This window comes from Xyrauchen texanus, chromosome 12, assembly GCF_025860055.1.
Source record: "Xyrauchen texanus isolate HMW12.3.18 chromosome 12, RBS_HiC_50CHRs, whole genome shotgun sequence".
NCBI lineage: Eukaryota > Metazoa > Chordata > Actinopteri > Cypriniformes > Catostomidae > Xyrauchen > Xyrauchen texanus.
The window spans coordinates 39,185,551-39,209,071 of record NC_068287.1 but is presented as its reverse complement, the minus strand read 5'-3'; the positions used below and the strand labels follow the sequence as shown (position 1 = coordinate 39,209,071).

At 38.0% G+C, this 23,521-nt stretch overlaps 1 protein-coding gene across 1 annotated transcript in view; it reads right to left on the bottom strand.

Moving 5' to 3' along the window:
* Positions 1 to 23,521, bottom strand: part of LOC127652361 (uncharacterized) — a 35,450-nt gene that overhangs the window by 4,095 nt on the left and 7,834 nt on the right. Inside the window, exons 6-8 of the mRNA XM_052138471.1 lie at positions 4,471 to 5,186; positions 2,286 to 2,541; positions 894 to 1,135 (exon numbers count right to left, since the gene is read on the bottom strand). Of these exons, the coding sequence (XP_051994431.1) occupies positions 894 to 1,135; positions 2,286 to 2,541; positions 4,471 to 5,186 (1,214 nt within the window). The remainder of the gene's footprint in view (positions 1 to 893; positions 1,136 to 2,285; positions 2,542 to 4,470; positions 5,187 to 23,521) is intronic.

Sequence of the window (23,521 nt, the reverse complement as noted above, 5' to 3'; positions counted from 1 at the left end):
AAATATTACATCACTGAAAAGCTGAACACACTGGGAACAAGGGCGAAACAATTTGATTGCTTTAGCATACAGTACGAGCACTGTCAAAGTTCAAGCTCTCGGTTCATTTTGTACCAAAACAACTTTTAAAAACATATATAATAAAAAAGGATGCAAGCTGATCAAATTTAAAGGGGTCATGACTTGTCTTTTTTAAATTATTTTAATATGTTTTTCGAGGTTCAGTTGTTACATAAGTAATGCTTGTTGCACACACATACACAAACACGCACACACACGCACACACGCACACCCACGCACGCACACACGCACGCACACACGCACGCACACACGCACACACACACACGCACACAAAAACAGTCATATATTTGTAAAACATGATAATTTTCCACCCTCAGTCAGAAACGCTCAGATTTGGTGCTGTTTCTCCTTTAAGACTTGACAGTAAATGCCCACTGTTATGATTGGCTCTCTGCTCTTGACTGTCCTACTCTCTTTACTTGCCATCTAATTACTCAGCAGTAGGTGTTGATGTGTTGTTCTGGAACTGGTCAGATTAAAATTTCTACCATTGTGTGACATCACAGTGTGCAGAAAGTAGAGAACGGGTCGTTTTGGCAGCTTAGTTTCAAAATGTGTATATTAAATATGTATATTATATATATATATATATACATATATATAAAAAAAAATGTTTTTGAGTTCTGAAAACTAGAGTATGACATATAGGTACAATGACCTATATGTCAAACCATCAAGGAAACTTTGATTTCTCATGTCATGCCGCCTTTAAAGCTAAATACAATGGTGCCAATTCCAAACATTAAAGGAGATGTTATGTCCCATTACATATTTGAGAGAAGTCAGTGATCAGTTATGTTGTAATGCTCTACCTCATTATTAATTACAAGTTCGATGGGTCCATGAACCAACTGCTGTAGCACAAACTCACAGCTCTGATTAGATACGGCATATGAAACGGTTGTTCCCAAGATGCTCTTGGCAGGCTTGAGCCACATGCAGACAGTCAGAGCGTGAAGGGGTGGGATTTCCTGCTTTACAGTGGCATACATGGAGCTGCTTCGTATGGGAAATGAGAGCATGTAACCCTCTGAAAACTTGTTATCAGACAGTCCTTAGAGAAAGAAAGAAAGAATGTGAGAATATACTGTATACAGCAATAGACTTACAATGGAAATCAATGGGGCAATGTTTTGCACCAGGATACACATTAAAATACACAGTATTTAGAAAGTATAGCCACAAGATTTAAACATTATATGTGTTAACATTAGACTATTGTGCTACTAACCTTCCTAACCTTCCTAACCTGTCTGTGCAAAGTTTATGTATATCAGCTTGCATGTAATCCTGTTCATGCTGCATATTTAAACTCATGTCATGACCATGTAAAAACAGAAAACACTTGAATATCACATGGTACATGAAAGGATACCAGAAAGAGACTGTTTACAAAATAAATCCACCCACAGGAAATACTGTCGTAATGCTTTACATTTTCTTCTGCTGAACACAAACAAAGTTTTTTAGAAGAATATCTCAGTTCTCTAGGTCCATACAATGCAAGTGAATGGTGACCAGAACTTTTAAGGTCCATAAGACTCCAGTGGTTAGATCCATGTCTCCAGAAGAAATATGATAAGTGTGGGTGAGAAACAGTTCAATATTTAAGTCCTTTTTTCACTAATTTCACTTTCAAATTCACTCACATTTTGAAAGTCAAAATGGAGATGTATAATTAAAAAAAAGGACTTAAATATTGAACTGTTTCTCACCCACACTTATCATATTTCTTCTGGAGACATTGATCTAACCACTGGAGTCTTATGCATTACATTTGTGACCTTTTTGTGATTTTTGGACCCTAAAAGTTCTGGTCACCATTCACTTGCATTGTAAGGACCAACAGAGCTCTTCTAAAAACATTTGTTTGTTTTTTGGTGAATGATCCCTTTAAGTAGTCTTGTGATCAATTATTGCTAAACTTAACATACATTATTGGTTTAATGTTTTCAGTAATAGGTCTACAACCTAAAAAAATCCACATTGGGCAAACAGTAATTTCCCAAAGGCCTAATCACAAACATTTCCCCTGGGCTTTATTCTGCAAACAGGTATCTGCTCTGGAAAACAGTTCACATCAGGTCTCTCTCTCTCTCTCTCTCTCTCTCTCTTCCATTGTCAATATGTGCTTATTACTTGTTCAAAAACTCAGTCTTCTAAGCCAATATTTCTGCCAGCAGTAAACCTGACCTCTAGCTCACCTTTCTCAAGGCTGCTTATTCGCTGGTGTACAGTATCCAGTCCATATTCAATATGCTCCTGGTGTTTCTGTGTTTCTTTGCGCAGAGCTTTTCTCTCTTCCTCCAGCAGTTTTATCTTTCTCTTCAGTTCTCCTTCCAGGTCGTCCATTCGTTTGTGCGCGGCCACCATTGGCTTACGTGAAGTGCTAGAGACAGTGCCTGTGGCTTTCTGTGAGCTTGTGTCTGTGTGATTGAATGCTGGTGGTGCCATTTCAGACTGTGAAAAAGACAGCAATCATATTAGTGCTATTTATTGCTATTTGTGCATTTTGGGAGGATTTATAGTATGAATATTATTAGGCGTGTAAAAGTACATCATCGAAATGAATCAAATTAACAGTGAAAATGTAATGCATCAATTACAAAATTGTATAAACCATCAAAATTACTACATTCATACACTTGCATCAGTTTCTTATTTATTTATATATATATATATATAAACTAATACATTTGAATGAAGCTGAACCCAGACCAAACTTCATTATATATTGCATGTAAATAGAAACATAATTTAATTGGATTGTTATCAGAGCAAATATTGCTATGTGTGAGGGAGACTGGATGTTTAATGAGACCAATTTAAAAACATCCCAACATAATATTGTCAGTGGCCCCTGCAGTGATAACATATTCTATTCTATTCTATTTGTTCTAATGCTACTATACTGCATTGGAAATGAATGATGTCAAAGACATTATGTGACAGGAACTGCACCAGTAGACTGTAGAGCAGCCATTCACAGCTTCAGGGGTCCATGATATGGTTTCAGTAGTGCTTGTCATGTCCCCTGCTGTCTTGCATGCTTTGGATATATTTTTGGAACATGCTAATGTATCCTTGGCTTTTAACATATATTTATAGCCAAATTTGATTCACACATTTACATTTAACCTTTTTATTCATCTGCAAAATATATAAAACAAGGCTTTTTAAATTGCTGTTTATCCTCTCCCTCGTTGCATCTTATATGCAGGCTGATAAAGTCTAGTTCAGATCTAGAAGGTTTAATCAGATGAACCAGTGAGGTAGTGCTGATGAGGATGCAATTTGGTAATATCATAAAACATGAAAACATTGCACACAGCCGATATTTCTTCCATCGCAACCCAATCAGGGACACGGGTCTAGCGCACAACGATAAATCACAAGCGCGACTGAACGTGAGCAGAAACGCAAACGAGCTCCAGGCTTTAGGCTACGGAAGATATTCACTTTACAAGCGCAATGACACAAGCTGCAGCACCGTTTTATAACTATTTAAAACAGTCAATAAAAGGTTCTTATGGAAATGGAAAATATAGCCTAAGCGAAAATGTGCCATTCTTACCTCAAGCCATTATTATTATTTTACCTTATCGGATAGGCTACTTTAAAATGTATGTCAGTGTAACTTAATTTAAAAAGGGTTATTCAGGCGTTAAATAATATTTTGACTCCTTTAAAAGCAGTTCTTTAATAGACGTAAACATATGAAGGACATTTTAGTTACCTGACAAAATATTTGTATTGTGGTGGTGGTGCGTTTGAAGAAATAACGCGCTGTTGCGTTCAACAATAGCGCAGCGGAATGGAGCAGAACGCATCCTTGCGCTAAATAAAGCTGCTAGATGTCTTGAGAGGCGTTATTTAACAGTCTACTTTTAATTAAAAAAAATTTAACTTGATGAGGCGTCTAAAAAAACAACGAGACGATGGCGCAACGGTCAAACACGTCAGTCTACCGCATGTTTTCACAGAAAAACAATTGAAAAGCAGCACGGACGGACCACGGACGTAGCCTAAACGCGTTCGGTGTGAACGGCCCCAAAGTTGCGTTTTTAAAAGTTGAGCTATTTCGAACTTAATACGCGAGAAGCACAACGCGAAGCACAAAGACGTTTCATGACGTCAAAAATAAATACATAAATAAAATAAGACGTCCATCGCATTTGTAGACTAGCCTACACCGACAATTAAAAGAAAGCGCAGGGAACGCAAGAACGCGTTCTGTGTTGACGAATAGTTTCGAACTTTTCTGCAAACCTGATGATACCAACGTGTTTATCAACACTTATGTCCCATCTCTACTTTATAAAATGGATTACTGCGAAACCTCTATCACATAAACTACAGTTGCGAATAAAAAAATGATCTGTGCCTTACTTCCAGTTTCTCAATGCGGTCTTTCATTTGAGTTATGGCATGCACCAGATCCTCAACCGCATGAGTATTCAGCATTGAGGATCCCGCATCGTCCCGCATCATGAGTTGGTCCTTGTTTTCTTTTCTTGTGTCCGAAAGTGCCGCGCTCCGCTCCGGGACCCTCCGTCCCTTCAGCCCACTTTCGCATTCCGAAAGCTTTCCCGTCAGCTCCCGTATTGTTCTCTGATCCGTTATAATCTCGTCTTTCTGCTGGAGGACGGTTCGCCGGAGCTCTTCGGCTGTGGTTCGGAGATATCCCCAGTCCTGTTCCGCATAGAGCGACTGATCGTCCGCTTGTTGCTGAAAGTTGTTCGTGTTGCACTCACCGGCGGGCAAAGGGGTGCAGATTAGTCTGCTGTAAGTGACCTGCTGTTCGCTACCTCCGGTTCCTAGTCCCGTTAAACCGTAAAAGGTAGGCGCCTCCGGCCCCCCTCTATCCCTACTGGTCGCGTCAGTACCATGGAGAGCGTCCAGCGGTCCTGCCCGTGGTGATGAAAACGTTTTTCCGCTCGCGTCCGGTGACAGAGACTGGTTGTCGGCCAGGGGCTGTGCAGCGGCCACGGATACCGGTGGAGACCCACTGTGGACCGCGGCGATGATACAGATGACCGCTCCGATAAACGCCACCATCCCGGCGGCCAAGATGACAACAATGAACTTCAGGGTGGCGGTGGAATAAAATCAGCTATAATAAGAACGAAAAGATAACTGGGAAATTTGGCCCTTAGGTAGCGTACCATACAAACACAATAATAAAATCAGCAAACCAATTCTTCAACCCTCAGGACCTCATCAGTGCTCTCAAAACCAGCAGTGATCAATGACAACAGCTTTTCCTCTATAATGTGTCCTCAGATTAAATATCCATCCGCAGGACGCGTCTCTCTATATCTCCATCTCAGTATTATGGTGACAGCAGGAGGTGCATGGGAGTAGTAGCTTTACATTCAGGGGTGGGCTACACATGTGAGGGAGGTGGAGAGAACAAGAAGCCGCATGTCAGACCAATGTGAGCTTGATTTCATATATGCTGCTGCAAAATACCCGCACTGATTAAGGGAGCTTATACGGTATGCAGGATACAGGGCATACACAGAACAAAGTGGCAAACTGCAACTGTTCTCTCAATGACCTACTTGATCTAACACATAACAGTTGTTGTTATAACCTAGATTAACACTTACTGGTATAACCTAATTTACATGGTACATTTATTCAGATTATATAACATTTTTGAACTGAATAAAAACAGTTAAATTAAATGGCCTACGGTTTTTAGGTTACCTCACAATTTGTTTATTTTAACAATGTGCACTGGAAAAGTGGTAACCTAAAAATGTGTTCATGTCAAAAAAATATTTCTTAAAGGGATAGTTCACCCACAAATAAAAATAATCTCATCTTTTACTCACCCTTATGCCATCCCAGACGTAAGACTTTCCGTCTTCTGCAGAACACGAATGTAGATTTTTTTTTTAATAATATCTTGTGCTTTTGGTCCACACAATGCAAGTGGATGGTGACCAGACTTTTGAATCTTCAAAAATCCCATAAAGGCAGAATAAAAGTAATCCATAAGACTCCAGTGGTTAAATCCATATAATCTGAAGTGATATGATATGACCTCACACAACTTCAGCAGATCCAGCAAACTGTGGAGCGCTCCTATATCTTCCTCTGAAGCACGTATACTTACAGTCTCTCCTCAACAGTTCCTTGTAACTTTTCTAACATTAAAAAGCAAATGTCAATAAAACTTCAATGTAAGCGCAGTGTAGTTCTAGCGGGAAGACTAGCAGCTGTACTTCATTGCACCATTTGCTGGGTAACTCCTAGCCAATCATATATAAGCCATTGCTTTATAAGTCTGCTCACAATCCATCACATTGCTGTTTCAGTGTGCTAACACGGCAACCTCCACCACCCCACCACCACATGTTGAGTCCCATCCTGCACGGGGGTAGGCTCCTCACCCCTGCCTCCTATATCCGGCAGGATATGACGGTTCCGAATACAACTTCTTTGGACCGCCAGATGGGGCCTACACCAAAGAGAGACTTTTCTGTTTTATATTCATAAAATAAATGTCACCTTAAATTTCACTCAAGTCTGCGAGTCTGCGAGTGAAAATAAAATCAATATAGCCTACAAATAGGTGAAAGTCCCATAAATCTATCAGGAATTTTTACGATAAGACACCATTATTTACTTAAATAATAATAATAATAATAATAATAATAATAATAATAATAATGTTACATTTATATAGCGCCTAACCAAAGGTAGCACAGTTTAAAGAAGAAGAAAACAAAGATGGGGCATGTTTCAGTTTCTTCGTTTCACATAAGGAGGAATATTTAGAATAGATGAATACTCTATGGAGCATTTAAATCTTTATGGAGCATTTAAACTTTTTCAGAATAAAGTCTTAACCAGATAATTACCTTAATCACTGATGTGAATATAAATGTGGTCAACTTTAAGAGACAGATAGATGAGCTCCTGTTACTACTGTTAACATGTCATACAGTTACCATGGACTGTCTAGATACCTGCTCTACAAACTGCCACTATAAGTAATGAATCTGATATTTAGACAACAATCTCTTTCCCTTTTTGTCACTTAGATATATCAGTTAAGATCATCCATAAATCTTTTGCTTGTGAATTCTACAGGTTCTTGGTAAGATGAGTGATTACTGTTCTCTTCTTGAGATTTATTGGCCACAAGTTCTGCCTTATGTTCAGGGTTCAATTTGATTAATTGTGTTCAATGGAGCTTGTGGTTGCCAGCAGCTGATTTTGACAAATGTATGCAACACGCAGCAGAGGAGAGGAGAGCATGGGCTGGGTAACGAGTTATAAGGGGTTGGTAATGCTAATTGTAATGGTAAATGCTAATATATATATTAGCCAATCATATGGCAGCAATGCAATGCATAAAATCTTGCATATATGGGTCAGGAGCTTCAGTTAATGTTCACATCAACCATCACAATGGGGAAAAATGTGATCTCAGGGATTTTGATTATGGCATGATTGTTGGTGAAAGACGGGCTGGTTTGAGTATTTCTGTAACTGCTGATCTCCTGGGATTTTCACACACAACAGTCTCTAGAATTTACTCAGAATGGTGCCAAAAACCAAAAACATTCAGTGAGCGGCATTTCTGTCAACAGAGAATGGCCAGATTTGGTCAGATAACCCCTCTATACAATTGTAGTGAGCAGAATAAGATCTCAGAATGCACAATACGTCAAACCGTGGGGCGGATGGGCTACAACAGCAGAAAATCACGTCGAGCACTTTATTAGGACCATAGTGTTCCTAATAAAGTGCTCAGTGAGTGTGTGTATATATATATACACTCACCTAAAGGATTATTAGGAACACCTGTTCAATTTCTCATTAATGCAATTATCTAATCAACCAATCACATGGCAGTTGCTTCAATGCATTTAGGGGTGTGGTCCTGGTCAAGACAATCTCCTGAACTCCAAACTGAATGTCAGAATGGGAAAGAAAGGTGATTTAAGCAATTTGGTGCGTGGCATGGTTGTTGGTGCCAGACGGGCCGGTCTGAGTATTTCACAATCTGCTCAGTTACTGGAATTTTCACGCACAACCATTTCTAGGGTTTACAAAGAATGGTGTGAAAAGGGAAAAACATCCAGTATGCGGCAGTCCTGTGGGCGAAAATGCCTTGTTGATGCTAGAGGTCAGAGGAGAATGGGCTGACTGATTCAAGCTGATAGAAGAGCAACTTTGCCTGAAATAACCACTCGTTACAACCGAGGTATGCAGCAAAGCATTTGTGAAGCCACAACACGCACAACCTTGAGGCGGATGGGCTACAACAGCAGAAGACCCCACCGGGTACCACTCATCTCCACTACAAATAGGAAAAAGAGGCTACAATTTGCAAGAGCTCACCAAAATTGGACAGTTGAAGACTGGAAAAATGTTGCCTGGTCTGATGAGTCTCGATTTCTGTTGAGACATTCAGATGGTAGAGTCAGAATTTGGCGTAAACAGAATGAGAACATGGATCCATCATGTCTTGTTACCACTGTGCAGGCTGGTGGTGGTGGTGTAATGGTGTGGGGGATGTTTTCTTGGCACACTTTAGGCCCCTTAGTGCCAACTGGGCATCGTTTAAATGCCACGGCCTACCTGAGCATTGTTTCTGACCATGTCTATCCCTTTATGGCCACCATGTACCCATCCTCTGATGGCTACTTCCAGCAGGATAATGCACCATGTATATATATACACACAAACCAATTCCGAAAAGTTGGGACAGTATGAAAACTGCTAATAAAAGCAAAAAGGAGTGATTTGTAAATTGTATTCGCCCTTTGCTATATAGAAAGCACTACAACTAAATGACAAGGTTCAAATGGTGTTACACTTGCACTGATTCCTACTAATCCATGCTCAAGCTTCATAATAACATAGAAATACCACATAGTTTTTTATTAATTACAGTTGTATGTAGAGTAGCAATATTCACAGACAGTAGTGGTATTCGGCTAAACTCAGTGGTGAAGTGGCTCAGACTATGAGCCCAGGCGAGGGGCTGTTCAAACAGATGGAAAACAACAGACTGGATCTAACGTTATTAACGTTATTGAAATCAGATGCGTTTCTGATTTGCTTATACGTTTCTCGGCTGCATGAAGATATACATTTATTTCTCATGTCACTAGCTTTAAATATGCAACTTTAAATAAGCATTAACGAATGCATAAACGTGGCCAGCTGGATATAAACTAATGCAATTAGATAGTAATAAATGTTAACAATCTTGACATTTAACATTTAGGTAGGACTTGCGTGTATATTTGCATACATTTTAATGTCCTCTTAGCCTTGTCGGCAAAAATACTGCTGTTCTCTATTAATGCAGCATCTAGTCAATAAATGAATTACTTCATAATGATATGAAAACATGTACTGCAGTATACTGTATGCATACCTTTACGTTGTTGATGTTTTAAATCTGCATTTGAAGTGTTCTGCTCCATGCAGAATGTAGTCTCATGTGTCAAAACAAACACAACAAGGCATCAGTGAAGTGATTTTTTTATTTCGCCTCTAGAGTCCACTCTCATACTGTATAATGACAGCAGACCCTTTCCAGATCCAGCCACTCCAGCACCGGACACAATGGAGAAAACTATCGGTGGGGATTTTTCGGCAAACCCGATATATTGGTCGACCTCTAATCAGGACTCCAGGCAGGCCAGTCTAGTACATAGGGTTTGAATTTGTCCTGCTGAACATTCCATGATGTCCCTGAAAAAGCCGTTCCTGCTGCTCTAAAATTTGTACACATCTATCTGCATTAATGGTGCCCTCACCGTGCAAGTTACCCATGCCATGGGCACTGACATGCCCCTTGACCATACAGACACTAACTTTTGGACCTGAGGCTGATAACAGCTTGGATGGTCCTTTTCCTCTTTGGCCTGGAGAACACGATGGCAGTGTTTTTCAAAAACGATTTGAAATGTGGACTCTTCAAACCAAAAAAACACAATTCCACTGTTCTACTTTCCATCTAAGATGAGACCGAGCCCAGAGAAATGGCAGCACTTCTGGACAGTGTTGATGTAGGGCTTCTGCTTTGCATAGTAAAGTCTTAACTTGTATTTGTGTATGCAGCGGCGAATGGTGTTGACTAACAAAGGTTTACTAAAGTTATCCCAAATCCATGTTCATGATATCCATTATAGATGAATTATGTTTTTAAGACAGTGATGTTTGAGGGATCAGAGATCACACACATTCAGAAGTGGTTTATGTCTTGCCCATTACGCACAGAGATTTGACCAGATTCCTTGAATCTTTTAAATATATTGTTCACTGTAGAGGGTGAAATGCACAAAATCATTCCAATTTGTCTTTGGGGAACATTGTTCTCAAAGTACTGGATTATTTGTTGAAGCATCTGTTGGTATTTTGACATGTCTTGAACGATCCTTGTTCTTGAAGGGCTTGGCTGTTTTTGGATGCTCCTTATATACTATGACATGATTGACTCACCTGTTTAACATCCCTCTTTCACACTGCCTCGTTATTTTAACTCGCCAAATAGTTATTCGTCTTAAATTGCCCCTTAAATTCACAAGGTAAAACATCATATAATGTGTAGTTGTAGTGCTTCCAATATAGCAAAGGGTGAATACAATTTAAAAATAATTTTGTTTTGATTAGCATTTTTCATATTGTCCCAACTAAATAATTTGAGCTATGCTTCCTAAACATAGATTGACTTCAAGTTCATTGTACCCTAAATTCACAGAAATTATCATCATTCATCATTTATATAACAGTTCTGTTCAGTTTCATTCAGTTTTTTAAATAAATGCAGGGCAGATTAAAATGGCGGGAAAATAAAAAGAGTTCTTTTCGAGTGCTTTAGTGGCGCCCTCTAATGGACATTGAATAGAGGCTTCTGGAAATAGGGACACGTTTCTGTCTGTTCCATATTCATGGCAAAATATGGGAGGAGTTAAAAAACAACTGTTGGCGAGTCAGTTCAGTGAAAGTGAAGCTAACCTGATGAGTAACAATCTCAAAGCCATTTGATTGTTTCTCAACTGATTATTCTAATCTAGACATTCTAAGACAGAACATGTTCAAAGGTATTCACTTGCAGGTATGAAAGATAGATATTTCCTGAAGGTTTCTTTTCAGAGGACTTGTTCAATATACCTGAGATGTGCAAAACCAGGTTGCACATATTGGTTACTATATATAGTATCAAATTGTTATGAAGTGATATACAGGTTATTTAGGCCAACTACACCGAAATATTTTGAGAATGTTTTTAAAATGATGCTTAGTAAAACATTTAAAACAAAGTTTGGTGTGTGTTGTCATATACGGTTTCAGATCAGGAAGGCCTGTGAACTGGAGACATACAGACAGACTGAAAACACACCTAAACAACTGCAAGTGACATTAGGGCTACATAAAGGAAAAGATAAAAAATGACACCTGAAGTGACTATGTACTATGTATTCAAACTTTGACTAAGCTGCTACCCGACTGAATCAGTGGATAGTGGACTGGCTATTGAAAAAAAAAAAAAAAAAAAAATATATATATATTTTTTTTTTTTTACAGTTATTTTTACATTTTAAGTCCCTGTTGGATATATCTATTTTAAAGGGGTTCCTCCACCCCCTTTGGGCCCATTGTCTGAGTGCGTTGAAGTTAATTAAAGTTAGTTAATGCCAGGCGCTATTTTAGACCAAATTTTTGGCTATGATGCATGAGTTTCATCAGCAATATTTCCCAAAATAATATTATTGCATTATTTCTTTTACTCCAGTGCTTATATGAGATGATACAATTGAATACAAATATTAATGGTATGGCCATGTATTTCGATTTTTGAAGTTTTAGGACACAGTAAAAATTAATGTCAACAAAAAAGGTTAAGAGCTTTATGCAAGATTGACTGGTCCATGTTCTTTTAACCATTCCTTATGTAGCCCTCCCGCCGGGTAGAGTGTTGTGGCTCACAAAGTATGAGTCTGTCTAGGGGATCTTAAATTTACCCACTACCCCGGTAAAGGCACATTTCTCTTCAGTTACAGTATCAACACATAACCCAGATCTCAGATCTTCACCTGATAGTGTCAGATTTGTGTTTCGATTTATTTATAAGAAATACACTTCTGTGTTTACCTTTAAATTTGAAAATACAAATCCCTCAAAGAAAAAAACTAATTAACAAAACAGTTCTTTCCACAGGAAATCACACAACATTATGACAGATTAATAAACATGTATTTATTATTCTCATTACTCTTTGGTTTTTGGAATAACCAAATAATTAAATTCACAAAGTCACAGCAATGAAACTTAAAAATCACTCAAATTTTACCCAGCTGGGATTTTCAGTACACAGATGGCGCGCTAGTTGGAGCTCTTTGAGGCAAAACCAGTGTACTCACGAATCAGGAAAAATAAGAATTCTAATTGCGGAACAAGATGATAAACAGCATCAGTGACTCAACCCACAAACGACATTGAGTAGATCTTGATGAACTCCTCCCTCATCGAACTGAGTAAATGCATCCACGAAAATCCACACAGATCTCCTGATCTCGATGATGTCTCAGTGTTGAAGACAATAAATATGCATTTGACATGAACTCCCAGCTACATACACCACTTTGATACTTTTACCCAAAATGAATAACCAAAAACAAAACACGGGTATATTCTTCCGGATTTCAAACGAATTACACAAATTATTACAGCTTAAACTGCAACACTGAACTTTAAGAAATAAACACGGGAATATTCTTCCGGATTTCACAATTTAAAACTAATAAAACAAATCGATGTGAGGGGGAAAAAAAACAAAGATTCTCTCACATGAAATCTCCGTGCTAGATCTCCTCCATCTATCTGATTGACGCGAAACTGAAGTGCCCCGTCTCTCACCAAAGTCTCTCGCAATAATACTTTTTTTTTTCCCGTGCTGCACACTACAAACTTATGCGTGAACATTTCCAGTTCACACCATACTTTCGCGCAAAACTTTCGTCACCGAGCTGCAGCTAAAAAAAAATGAATCCGTGATGAATGAATGAATGAATTCTTGCACCTTCAACTTCCGAGGTCAAAGTACCCAGTTCTCATCATCAGACTGATGCTCACAGAAAACACAATAAAAAATACAGACATTGTATGATTTGTTTTCCCTTACACACACGTTTGAAAAAAACCTTTTTTATAAACATGTCTCATATATGAACATGAAAAAAAAACAAAGTCCATCAACACTTTGATTGCATATGTGTGTGTCTTTTCAGACACAAATACAAATAATAAAATCCTCTTCTCATAAAAAAAAATGACAATTATACATTTAGAAACCCAAACATTTATCCAGATGTCTACACTTTAGTAATGTGTATGATTTGCTCACTTATGCATCAGCTAATATGAACTATTGGTATAAAACAAAAGTATTAACGTTTGCCTACCAACACGATCATTAATCATTAAAAGGAGCAGACAGATTCAGTTAATTTGTTTTGAATAATCTATATATTGGACATGGTTCATGATGTGAATTGAGATTTGTAATATGACTTTTCTCCTGAAAAAAAGTGAAGAGCAATGGCAGAATCTTTACCAACATCATCCAAACATAGAGGACTGAAGAAATGGCTGGCTATTGGTATCCTAATACAATAAATAACACTATCAGTGAATAAAGAGAACCAGAATGGGCATTGCAAAGTTTAGACTCCAGATTAAACTCAGTGCATTTACCAACTCATCTGAAACTTGACACCTTGATAGCGCCATGTGTCCCAGAACTTAAGTTAACAGCACCATGCAGTCTAGGCTATGAGTGTGCATACGTACATGTAATGGTGGCCAGCTGATGGATAGCTATGCGATGTGTATAAACCTCACTCTCTTGACCTCAAGAGGTGCAATAGCGACTGACGCTAGAGGCTGTAGCCTTTAGCCTCCTTGTTAGCGTAGCCACCTCCCATGCCGGAGATGTCGGTTTGAGTCCCGTACGGAGCGGGAAGAACAGGAGTGTCACAATGGTGCCGTGACCCATATGGGAGTGAGGTTTAGGGGGGTGAGTGTAACGGTGGCCAGCTGATAGATAGCTGTAAAATGTGTATAAACCTCACTCACCCGACCTCAAGAGTAGCACTAGCGACTGACTCTAGAGGCTGTAGCCTTTAGCCTCCTTGTTAGCGCACCCGCCTCCCATGCTGGAGATGCTGGTTCGAGTTCTGTACTGAGTGGGTAGAACAGGAGTGTAACACATAGTAAGTTGTTACAACTTTGAGCCCATAGACAATATAGAAAACATACTAAGAAATACTTCTTGACAGTCAAATAACATATAAATGAAAACTTTAACATATTACAATAATCTAAATCTAAGTATAAATATACAAAATACTGAAAACAGGCACACACACATATAAACTTATTTACATTGCAGTCATAATATAAACAGGTGCAAATAGTGTGCTTATCATGTATAGCTTATCGCAATAACAAAGGATTGCACACGTACTTTATGCATTCACGCAAAACACCTCACAAATTATTCAGAAAATAAATAATTATTATGCCCAATCAACTCAACTCTTGTCTCTGTGAGGGCGGGGGACATCACTTGCTTGTCAGTCCAGGCGCTGATTGGTTCAAGGAGGTGTGTGTGTCTCATCATAGAGAGGGAGAGATTTTTACATTTTACATTTTACAATTATGCATTTGGCAGACGCTTTTATCCAAAGCGACTTACAGAGCCCTTATTACAGGGACAATCCCCCCAGAGCAACCTGGATTAAGTGTCTTGCTCAAGGACACAATGGTGGTGGCTGTGGGGGTTGAACCAGCGACCTACTGATTAACAGTTATGTGCTTTAGCCACTACGCCACCACTACTCATTTGAAAGAGCAGGTTAGTGTGGCAGCAGACAGTAGCCTTTTTTACAAGGACTGAAGACAACGTATTGAACTACCTTCATGTCGATAATTTGATAATTATGAAAAGTTAAGTCATTTATTCATTTGTTAAGTACTGAAATGTTTAGAGTGCCCAGAAATGTAATATATTTTCAAGACTTCTTTTCTTTTCAGACCTGACATCCTCCAGTGGTCCTCTGACTGAGTAACTTCAGTGTTCTGTGTCTTGATGTGTTCACTTATCCAGTCACCTCTCCAAGTGGACACAACTTCTCTAAGAGTTGCCTGAAATAGTGCTGGAACAACAGTCAGGACTGCAACTGTACATTCTGTAAAGAAACATTCAGTAAGAGACTCAAGCTCAAGATCTACACAGCACAAGGTTGTGCAGCTCCTTAAGGAAAAGTCCTGACTGACAAAATTTGAAATTCTCTGGGACATCTGTGATGAGAGAAAGCTAAAGCCCCAAGGTCCTGCCTGATGTGTCAGAGTTCTTACTGTGCAACTCACCTGGAGCCTCATCAGAGAGTCACAGGCCTAAAAAGTGTTGATTGGTGGTGGTGGTAGTGGTCTAAGCACATAACTGGTAATCTGGTAATCAGAAGGACGCTGGTTCAAGCCCCACAGCCACCACCATTGTGTCCTTGAGCAAGGCACTTAACTCCAGGTTGCTCCAGGGGGATTGTCCCTGTAATAAGTCCCTGTAATAAGGGCTCTGTAAGTTGCTTTGGAAAAAAGCATCTGCCAAATGCATAAATGTAAATGATTATATGGAAATCTGGAAGACTATATATGCCAGAAACACAAGAGATCTCTGGAGCTGTTATGCAGAGATTATCAATCATGCGTTTGCCTGTCGTGCACTGAAGGAGACCACAAGACAGAGAAAAAAGTATGTTTAGTGTTCAAATATCAATGTGTTGTTCTCTGTCTTTAGTCTCAGCTGATGGATAAACAGACCAATGTGCATCAGATGATCCAGGAAAGAATCAAGAAGATTCAAGACATCAAACACACTCAAAAACTCAGAAAAGTGAGTTATTGACCAATCATAGCTTAGCAGTTTTCCCTAAGGAGGCAAGGGAGGGAGAAGTTCCAGAGGGAGGCATCATGTCTCTTATATCTCTTTAGCTCACTGCGATCTCATTGAGCTCCTAAAGTGTGGCAATAAAGGGTATCAATGAAATACAGCTGAAAAGTCCTGTGAGAGGTGGCAAAGCCTCCATTGCACACTGTTTTGCTCCTTACACAGTCAATCAGTCGTTGTGATAATGCCCGTCTCTCATGCTCTTGCAGCGGGTGTCCGGCTCCGCAGATGCTATGAAGTGGACAAACTGATGGAAGAGGTCTGACTAATTACAGAGTAAATAACTAACCAACTCAGACCACCATTTCACCACTGTAAGACTGGCACCAGAATGTCTACGCCAAAAAGGTGCTCTAACTCTACCAATGGGAGGGAGACCTTCAGCGACGCCATTGGATACCGTGGACCGGTGGCCTCCCCCTTTCACCACCCAATCACCATTTCGAACATGTCTAAAATCAAAATGAACTTGAAGGGGTTACTTTCCCCGAGGTCCACTTATAATGTTAGTAAAGTTTTTTTTTTTTTTTGCATCAAAATAGTTGTAATTTAGTAATAAAGTATATGATAATTTTTTAACTTGTATCTGGCCCACTGTCTGAAACGCTTAGTTTTGGCCTCAACACCTCCTTCAAACTGCAATGTTAACGGCCACTGTTATGATTGGCTAAATCGTGCAGCCCCTCGAATACAGCCATATATATTTGAAAACCAATTATAGTAGAATGAGCAAGCTCCACAACAATACAAACTGCATTTCAGGGTTTATACATAACGCACATTCAACACAATATAACAATAGAAACAAAGTAAATTAAACACATTGCATTTGAATTTATAAAACTGTTCACATTAAGCACAGCTGCACCATAAACTATAAATATCAATCAGTCATAAATGAAACTGGTTACTTATGGTTTTGCACTTGGGTCCAATAGTGTTTTATCAGAATGGGGTCTCCATTTAAAAGTTATAACTTAACAAAGCATCTTTTAAAAGCATGTGTTTATTAACAAAAATTATTCAAAATAGTCCAAATGGGGGAAGTTGTCCTGTGTAAGTTCCCTTTAGTGTTCAAGAAAAGTAGGCCTATCTGTCCTGCGCTCTGTTTACCAACTGAGCAGCCAGTGGGCAGGGCCAAAAATGACACATGAAATGGTGTGTGACTGAACCAGTTTTTAGTGAGCATTTGTTCTGTCATGGAGGCGCACCTTCGTTTGGACAATGTTTTCTCAGCCTCGTTACGACTGCATGCATTTTCCTGGGTCTTTTTAGCCAGGAGAGAGAGACGCGCATCTGCTGAAAGGGAATTTTGTCAATCTTAAGAAGTACACAATCATGTGGATGACCTTTAAGCTAATGGTCCAGGGCTAAAAGTAACAAAACATTAATTTTGATTTCTTTTAAAGTTTGCAAATTACTCTTTGTTTGCAAGGTTATGAATAAAATATTTTGTGTTTACTGCATATGGATAGACCAACTCAAGATAACTAACTAACTAAGCAAGCTGTAAAGCCCACCCCTAGCACTGCCCATGGGCGGGATACCCATTGTTTTTTGTGATATTGCTAAAGTTCATTTTAATAAGTTTTTGTTTTCCAATGAAAATATCTAAAAAAACTAATTTAAATCAAGTTACATTTACTTAAATTGAGCTACATGTTAAAAGTATCTTGAACACAAGTGTAAAAAAGTGAAAAATTGTGCTACAAGACAAAATACACATCAAGAAAAAAAGTCTAAATATCAAATACAGAGTTACTTTTCCTGAAAATGCATTTGTAAAAAATTGTTTAACCTCTAATTCAGTGAAGCTAATTTAAAGGTATTTTATTAAAAGATACTTTCATCCTCATTTCTTCATTGTTAATAATATTACCTAATATATGGAGTAACTGTTAGATAAGTCGATTGTCAATATAATAAAAATAATAAATGTAATTTGTCCATTGATATTTATCAGAAAAACACAGAGAAAGAGAAAGCAGAGAGCGAAGAGTTCTTAGCAGCTCTGGCGTGCTCCATTGAGAGATGTCCGGCTGAAATACTGGAGATGATGGAGGAGAAGCAGAAAGCAGCAGACAAACAGAATCAAAGAGCTGGAACAGGAAATCACTGAGCTACAGAGAAGAGAAACTGAGTTGAAGCATCTCTCACACATTGAGGATCACCTCCATCTCCTAAAGGTCCGTGTCCCTCTCCCTGCTTACATCACAGAACACCATATCTATAGCTAGTGTGAACAGTTGATTTGCATTGATTCATATTTTTAATCAAATGAACATGACATTCAATTGAAGTAATTTATAGCAATTAATTCCCATGCTGACACGGCTCATAAAATCATAAGGGATAAGAAACAAAGTTACATGTTCTTCTAGCTTGAATTGCTCCAATGTTAGAAAAATATGTATATTCATTACAGAATTCATAGGGGATGATTAATCGTGTAAGGTTTTTAACACGTTATTTTTAACTGCACTAAATTAACACGTTCAATCGGCAACCCTAATCTAGTATAAGTGTTTAAACTTTGCTCTACATTGTCCAATAAACACTTTAAATGCATCATATTCTTTGCTTTTTGAAGATTCATATTCTCTAATCTCTCTATCAGTTGATGTGACTCTGGATCCAGATACTTCTCATCCTGAACTCCTGTCTGATGATGGAAACAAGTGAGAGATGGACACACTAAGCACAACCTGCCAGACAGCCCAGAGAGATTTAATCATTGTGTCTTTGTACTGGAAAAGAATGGATAGGAGGGAGATTTTATTTTGAGGTGCAGGTGACGAAAAAGGACTGTGTGGCTGAAGGGGGGGCGGTCTGGTCTCCTTCTACGATGTGGAGTCAAAGTCTCATGTCTACTCTTAGACTGGTCAGTCTTTCACTGAGATTCTCTATCCATAATCTAATCCATATGCTCATGCCTAAACAAAGAGGGAACAAGCTGAGGTTGTCCTGACCTGGTCATGTGGTTTTATGAGTCCAGATTTACCCTATTCCAAAGCGATGGGCACGTCAGTGTAAAAAGGGAAGTGCATGAAGTGATGCACAGAAATACTCTGGACAGAAATAAAGGTCGTTATGTTGCATAAGGTTGTAGAAACAATGCTACGACAAATGCGACCCATAATCAGTGCTGAAGTCCGTCCAATGAAATATTAGAGTATACAACTATTTTTTGTTGTTGGCCAGACAGTGTATATGAGAAATGTCCAGTTTTTCAAAGAAGGATTTTTCTTTCTTTGTGATGTCACCTCTCAATTTCAATGAATTAATTTACACCCCCAAAAACTACAATACAAATGTAAATCTGTCTGCCGTTTTAGAACTATGAATCTAAAAAATAAAGCATCATTGGCCCCAAGAGTATTTCGACACAGAAATAGATACAAAATATTAAACTACCTGCAACATCGCATATGCAAACAAATGATGCCAGACTTTTCACAGAACTAACTTCACCTTTCTGAGACATTTTGGCAATTACATTTTTCATAAGGTCATTTTTAATCAATATATTAAGTAGTTTCCCTTCAAATTCACACAGGTGTAGTTCAACACATTAACTTTGACTACCAGACAGTCTCTGTAACTTTGGACAACATAAGCCTATGAAAAATGTTTGCTATTGTTTAAAAAAAAAAACAAACAAAAAAAGGCTCTTGGTTTTATTTATTTTGCTATGTAATGCAAAAAAATTCATGCATTTCTTTTTTTTTTTTTTTTGGCTAATGCAAGCATTTTTTTTGTGCCACTGTATGCTCTTTTAATAAAAACTAAAATTTACAATAAATAGTTTTTTAGCTAAAAAAAAAATTCCATCAAATTTAGTAATCCTTATATATTGTTCATATTATTAATTAAGAATTTTAGATTAACAAAGACCTACAATAACGACGTGTTTCCAATAAATCATAATTAATAAAAATGGGCATTTTCGGTTTATGTGATTTGTTTCATAAAAAAACTAAAAATGTGTGAACTTCAACATGCCAAATGTGACAAATATATCAGGAAGTAACTGAAAAGGACATGACTGTGTACCATTACTTTTTACTATAAATGATTCTATAAATCAATAATAAATCAATGTACACACTAGTACACTCATACATATAGTTTATGACTATAAAAAATAAAAAAATAAAAAGAAATAAACTTCAATCATATTTGCAAAAACACAAATTTATTTGATTGAAGTGGGCCCAGTACACTCTACTTCAAGACATTACAAAATTTACCATGATTTTCAACACTGTCAATTAAATCTGTACACAATACATAAAGCAATGAAAAATAATAATAATTCTGCAATGGCCAGTACATTGCCACTTAAAAAAAAAATCAAGCATTCAGTTACAATATAAAAATGTATAATATATATACAAATGAAGAATTCAAATGGAAGAAATTGAATGCATATTTAATGGGTTTAAACAGGGCACTTCAAAAGAACAGAAAGGGAGAAAACAAGAACAACTTTCACTTATGATTTAAAAGGATTTCCTATTATTTACATTTCAATTCCAAACAAGGTAATGTGAGGTGGATAACTTCTGAAGCCAGATCAATGTCAAAACTACTGCAGAATGGTTCAGTCTGAGCTGAGAGTACAGAAGACACACTTCAGACATGAACACAGTGTAGACACATCCATGGTTCTTTCTCAAAACAGTCAGGGCATTAATGGTCTGCGCATGTTTACAGATCTGGCTGCAAAAGAGGCCAAAATAAATAAGAGTAATAACAGCTAAACAGAATGTTTTTTATTGAAAAGTAGTGCATGAGACCATAACTCCAGACCATTTCATATTTTCAAACTTCACTCCAATGAATAACAAGAGCTGTGCATGGTCCTTCTGAAAATATTTACATATTTAAAACCTCTTTGCAGAAAGGCACGAGTGCATTAATATTTCACCTTTTTAAATAAGACAAACATGAGGGAAAACATGCATTCTAAGTGCTGAGGAATTTACAATTCCTTACATTTGTAATTGAAAGGAGGAAAAAACAAACAAAAACACATTAAATATGGCCGCAACTTATTGACTTAATGAAACTCCATTGCAATACAAATCAATTTCTTTACAGGCAAATGAGAAAATGTGTCCTTAAAATGTTCTAATCATGTAAGTTTGAAATAAATCCTCAGCAGATGTGGAAAATTGAGAGTCAGGATTCAGCGTAATAAACAGAATTATGCCCTGTGCTCAGAGAGAATCTCATAACAGGTTCAAGTACTTCAAAATCCAACTTGACAATCGACAATAATGACAATTCACGTTGAAGAACTGCATGTTGAAATCGCAACACCTTAATAATACATTTAAGGTCTGGAGATGTGCTTTCTCACTCAAATCGCAACAATAAAATAAGGTTTAAAAAGGCTAGTTGGGCCAAAAACACAAAGGCACTCCAAGCATGTTAGAGAAACTGCACTATGATCGAAAGCATGAGCTCATTTTATGACCCTAACTAAAGCTCCCAACATTGTGTTAGGCCAAAGTAAAGGTTTCCATATCAATGACATCATCGCCTCTCTTTTTATTAAAACACAGACAGGGTTTAAACTTCAGTTTTCATTAAAGCCTAACCGAAGAGTAGTGACCATTCCAACCACATAACAATGAGATCAAAAGCTTGTTTTTCCCAGAAGACTCTTCAACAAACTTTGAGCAAATACTCTTTCTCTGGATTGAAAGTTACAGACTTTTAACTCCCTTTTATGTGTCCCTGCTGATAAAGAAAGACAGGAAGATATGAGAGATTTCTGGGACGGCTAAGTGACACTCTCGTTCAAACTCACTGACTTGGTTTGATCTCAAAGCTTTGCATATAGAAGAACGTTAGGTCACTATTGAGGAGAGCAGTCACAGACAAAACTGAGTTTAACTCAACAAATGTGTTTTTTACAAAAAAGACTGAACTCAAGGACAGAAAAGTACAACTAAAAGACCTTAATGGGATAGTTCACAAAAAAGGAAAATTCTTTCCTTATTTACTTATGCTCATGTTGTTTCAAAACATATATGACTTTCTTTCTTCAAGGGACACAAAAGGGAATGTTAGGCAGAACGTTAGCCTCAGCCAGCATTCATTTCACTGTACATTGTTCCCTCTCACCTGAGCAACAGAGCTATTATTACTGTATTAACCAAGGACCTTGGTGACAATAAGGACAGTTCTATAAACACATGGCAGGTAGTTATGACTGAGATAAAACAGACAGGTTTTGCACTCTCAGAAAGAAGGTTGTTATACTGCTTCATTATAAAGGGACAGAGGTGCTTGTGTCAGGAAACGACTGACATGCCAAAACACAATTTACAATACAATTTTTTATCTTTTTTTAAAGGAGGGACCATTCAAAATTATTTTTTGTGGCAATACACATTATGCAACAAATACTGTCAATTGAGCTTAATTTGTAATGAACCCAGACTATTCCTTTAAGAAATTAAATTGCCATTAAGTGCGTTTACATGCTATTCTGATAACTATCAAAAATCAGCTTATTCAAATGACAATGCAAGAAAACTGCATTCACGTGAGACGCCAGTGAAGCTGTTCACATGCACGCGAAATCGGGCTAATGGGCGAAAATAAGATAAGATTCAACTTTATTGTCATTGTGCAGAGTACAGGTACAGAGCCAATGAAATGCAGTTGTTTTCGCATATCCCAACTAAGCTGGGGTCTGAGCTGGGGTCAGCCATGAAACAGCGCCCCTGGAGCAGATAGGGTCAAGGGCCTTACTCAAGGGCCCAACAGTGGTATTTTGGCGGTCCTGGGGCTTGAACCCCAGACCTTTCTGGTCAGAGCCTAAACCGCTGTGCCACCACTGCCGATAGTTTATGCTTAAACTATTTACGACCTTACCCCAATAAAAGAAAGCCATTTAATCACATAACCATACACGTTTTTGCCCATTAAGCATTATAAGTTTAAGATAGTACTGTACGTATAAACACGCTCAACCTTACATTGAAATATTAACAATGTATTTTGTTACACTTGCAAACAAATTACCGCAAAATGGCATGTACTTATTTACTGGCCAAAAACAACTTTTACTTGCATTTAGAGCTTATCGACAGTTCATTTTGGACCCTGAAATTAAACATAGAACATAAACATAGCATCCATATAATTAAAAAGTTCTCCAAATTGAGATCCTGGCTGCTGCTGTACAATTCGCACCCAAATCACTCCCATTCAGACGATTCCAAATGCAGGGGACATAAAACGCAAGCTTATGCAGACACATTTCACACTATGCTGCAGACGAAAGTTCAAGTTTGGTGAAATCTGAACTGCAAATCCGGGTGACAAGAAGACCGAAATGTCACACACTGACCTCTCGGCTCAATTCAAAGAATACATATTTCTAAGCTGTGTATTTTTATTGTTGCTGGAAAGTGAGTAGACTGTATATTCTAACAT